The following is a 2,751-nucleotide window of genomic DNA, read 5'->3' as shown; positions in this document are numbered from 1 at the left end:
CTTTAAAAAGCTTTTTTTTTTCATAAAAAAAATAAATATCGTAGGTATCTTTAAAAAGGAAAAGTTTCTAAAATCTTAAGCTTAAGAAGCATAAATTAAAAAGTATTGTATAGTATTCGAAAATTCAAGTTTCAGTATTCATAAAATTTTAAGTGTGGAAAAAAATAAAAAATTGATAATTAAAAAAAAAATACAATCTTTAAAATATTAAGTATTGCGTTAAAAAAAACTGTAATGTATATAGGGTGAATGCGGTTCTGTACAAATGTGGAAACACAAATCTTTGAAACCAAAGTTTCATATTTTGCATTTTTTAGTTTTTTCGTTAAAAAAAAATGTAGAAACCTAGAAAATTTATAATTTCAGGTCTCTTTAAAAAGCAAAAATTTTTGAAATCTTAAGCTTAAGAATCTTAAACAAACAAAATTAAAAAAAAGTTTTGAAAAAAAACTAGTTCTAGTTAAAAAAGTATCAATATCTTTAAAAACTTAATATTTTTAAAATTTTAAAAATGAGTCTAACATAAAACACAAGAATCTTTAAGATCTCAAGTTTGGAAATCTTGAAATGAAAAAAATGTTAAGAAAAATTATTACACATCATAAAAAACAAAATCTTTTAAATATTATATATTTTTAAATAGTCAGTTTTATGTCTTCAACAAGTAAAATTATGTAAAATAAGAAGCACAAAAACAAAATAAAAAAGTCTTGTATATAATATTCGAAAATTTTAGTTTGAGTAGTTTTAAAAAACTTAATATTTTTAAAATGTTAAGTGTGGAAATGTTGAAAACAATTATAACTTATAAAATATCAAATTGAATTCCACCCCAGTTGGGGTATTTATTTTCCAATGTTACCAACCTGCAACTTTGGAGTCATAAGCCACCCCAACCCCACAAATGCCATTATCCCTCGCAGCTGCCACTTCTCCGGCACATCTCGTTCCGTGACTGAAATACACAAAACACATTTTCAGTGATTCCCCAGTGGTGCCAACCACGGCACTAATTTACATATTTCCCTATGATTTTTCGTTCACTCTCAAAGTGCACATTACTGTTCCTGTCATCCTCATCCAAAATCGATTTTATGTCACTACCAACATTAGAAAAAAAAAGAAACTAGCTCACCTGTTAAACCAATCATCCGTGTATCGAGGATAAGGAAACGGATCGTTGCTGCTGAAGTCGTAACTGGCTTTCGCGTTCTATAATGAAATTTTTTTTCAGGTTTTTCAGATTGATTCAGGTATTTATACTTACGTAATTGTATTTCAGGTCGGGGTGCATGTAATCGACTCCTGAAAAATATCAGATTTGTGAAATTGGAGTAAATAACAGATCGTGTTGTGTAAGCGGATTAAATCGGGGATTATTGAGCTGTTATGTAAAGTAATTAAATCAAATTTGCATAATTGGGGATTCGAAATTGTGATCTTGCTTAGATTTTCATAAAAATAAGGATAAAAAATTGAAAATAAAGGTTTAAAAGTTGTTTCCTGGTAAAAATCTGGACTTTTTTGTAATTTGTGATATACACAAGTTGGCAAGGTTTAAAAAATGCAACTTAGGTTTAATTTTGTTTCTATATTTTTTCACATAAAATTTTTCATCATAAAATTTTTCAAAATTGTTTTTTCATCGATTTGTTTCGTTTTTTGAAGTTTTAAGATAAAAATCTGATGGTTTTTTAAATAAAACAAAAATTTAAAAAAATGTAAAAATTTAAAGTCATTATAAAATAAAATAACAAGTTTTGAAAGTTTAGAAAAATGCGTGAAAACTTTACTTTATAATAATACAAAAATATATTTATAATTTTGCTTTTTTTTGAGCTTTTTCCTTCACGAAGAAAAAGTTTTATACTTTTTAGACGTTAATAAAAATATACCGGAAATAGAACCAAAAATGTCTATTATTGTTACGAAAAACCAAAAATAAATTTTAAGAAATGTATTTGATGATAAAATCTTAATTTGGCAACACTGACTGTCAAATTTAAACGTCACAATTTTATACTTAATTGTCATTTATTTGCGACAGGTGACAGCTATGAATAAAACACCAAAAATAGTGAATTTGTGTTGGCAACATTGAATTATATCAAGGATACCGTAAAATATTAATTTGGCAACACTGACTGTCCAATTCAAACGTCAAAATTGTCATTTGTTTGTAGATTGTGTGATTTAAAAAAATGCAACGTAAATTTAAGAAATCGGAATTTTGTTTCATTTTTAAAATTTTTGGTAATAAACTTTTTCAAATCCAATAGTTTTTTTTAATGAGAGAAAAATAAAAAATGTCAAATTGGAATTTTTAGTGTAGAATAATATAAAAAAATAAACGTTGAAACTTCAAGTTTTACAATAGTTATAATGAGAAAGTTTGGACTTTTAAATAAATTAAAAAAAAAGAGGTAAAAATTTTTAGGTAAATCAAAAAAAATTAGGTAATTTTTTTTTGGTTTTTTAAGTTCTGAAAAAAATCATTCACATTGACGTAATTTCTTAGCAAGAATGGATTTTTTAAGTTTTTTGTTTTGTTTGGTTTCAATTTTACAATCAAATAAAAAAATGTCGGTTTATGTTACGAAAAATCTAAAATAAATTTACAAAAATGTATTTACAAATTTTTTGAATTTTTTTTTGTAAACAGCGTCGAGCATTAAAAAATGCAGGTTTTTTGATAAATTATCAAATTCAAATATATTTTGATCTGATAATATCACAAAACAGTAAAAACGA

The 2,751-nt window shown here is 24.9% G+C and overlaps 1 protein-coding gene across 1 annotated transcript in view; it reads right to left on the bottom strand.

Annotated features, from left to right (window-relative positions):
- The window catches only part of LOC123010707 (neuroendocrine convertase 2), a 35,286-nt gene that overhangs the window by 12,668 nt on the left and 19,867 nt on the right, over window positions 1–2,751 (bottom strand). Inside the window, exons 4-6 of the mRNA XM_044407786.1 lie at window positions 1,268–1,305; window positions 1,136–1,212; window positions 867–955 (exon numbers count right to left, since the gene is read on the bottom strand). Coding sequence (XP_044263721.1) covers window positions 867–955; window positions 1,136–1,212; window positions 1,268–1,305 — 204 coding nt within the window. The remainder of the gene's footprint in view (window positions 1–866; window positions 956–1,135; window positions 1,213–1,267; window positions 1,306–2,751) is intronic.

The sequence above is a fragment of the Tribolium madens genome, unplaced genomic scaffold (genome assembly GCF_015345945.1).
Source record: "Tribolium madens isolate multiple individuals breed KSU strain unplaced genomic scaffold, Tmad_KSU_1.1 Scaffold_91;HRSCAF=231;Tcas5.2_LG7, whole genome shotgun sequence".
Classification (NCBI taxonomy): Eukaryota; Metazoa; Arthropoda; class Insecta; order Coleoptera; family Tenebrionidae; genus Tribolium; species Tribolium madens.
This window is presented reverse-complemented; position numbering and strand designations above follow the sequence as displayed.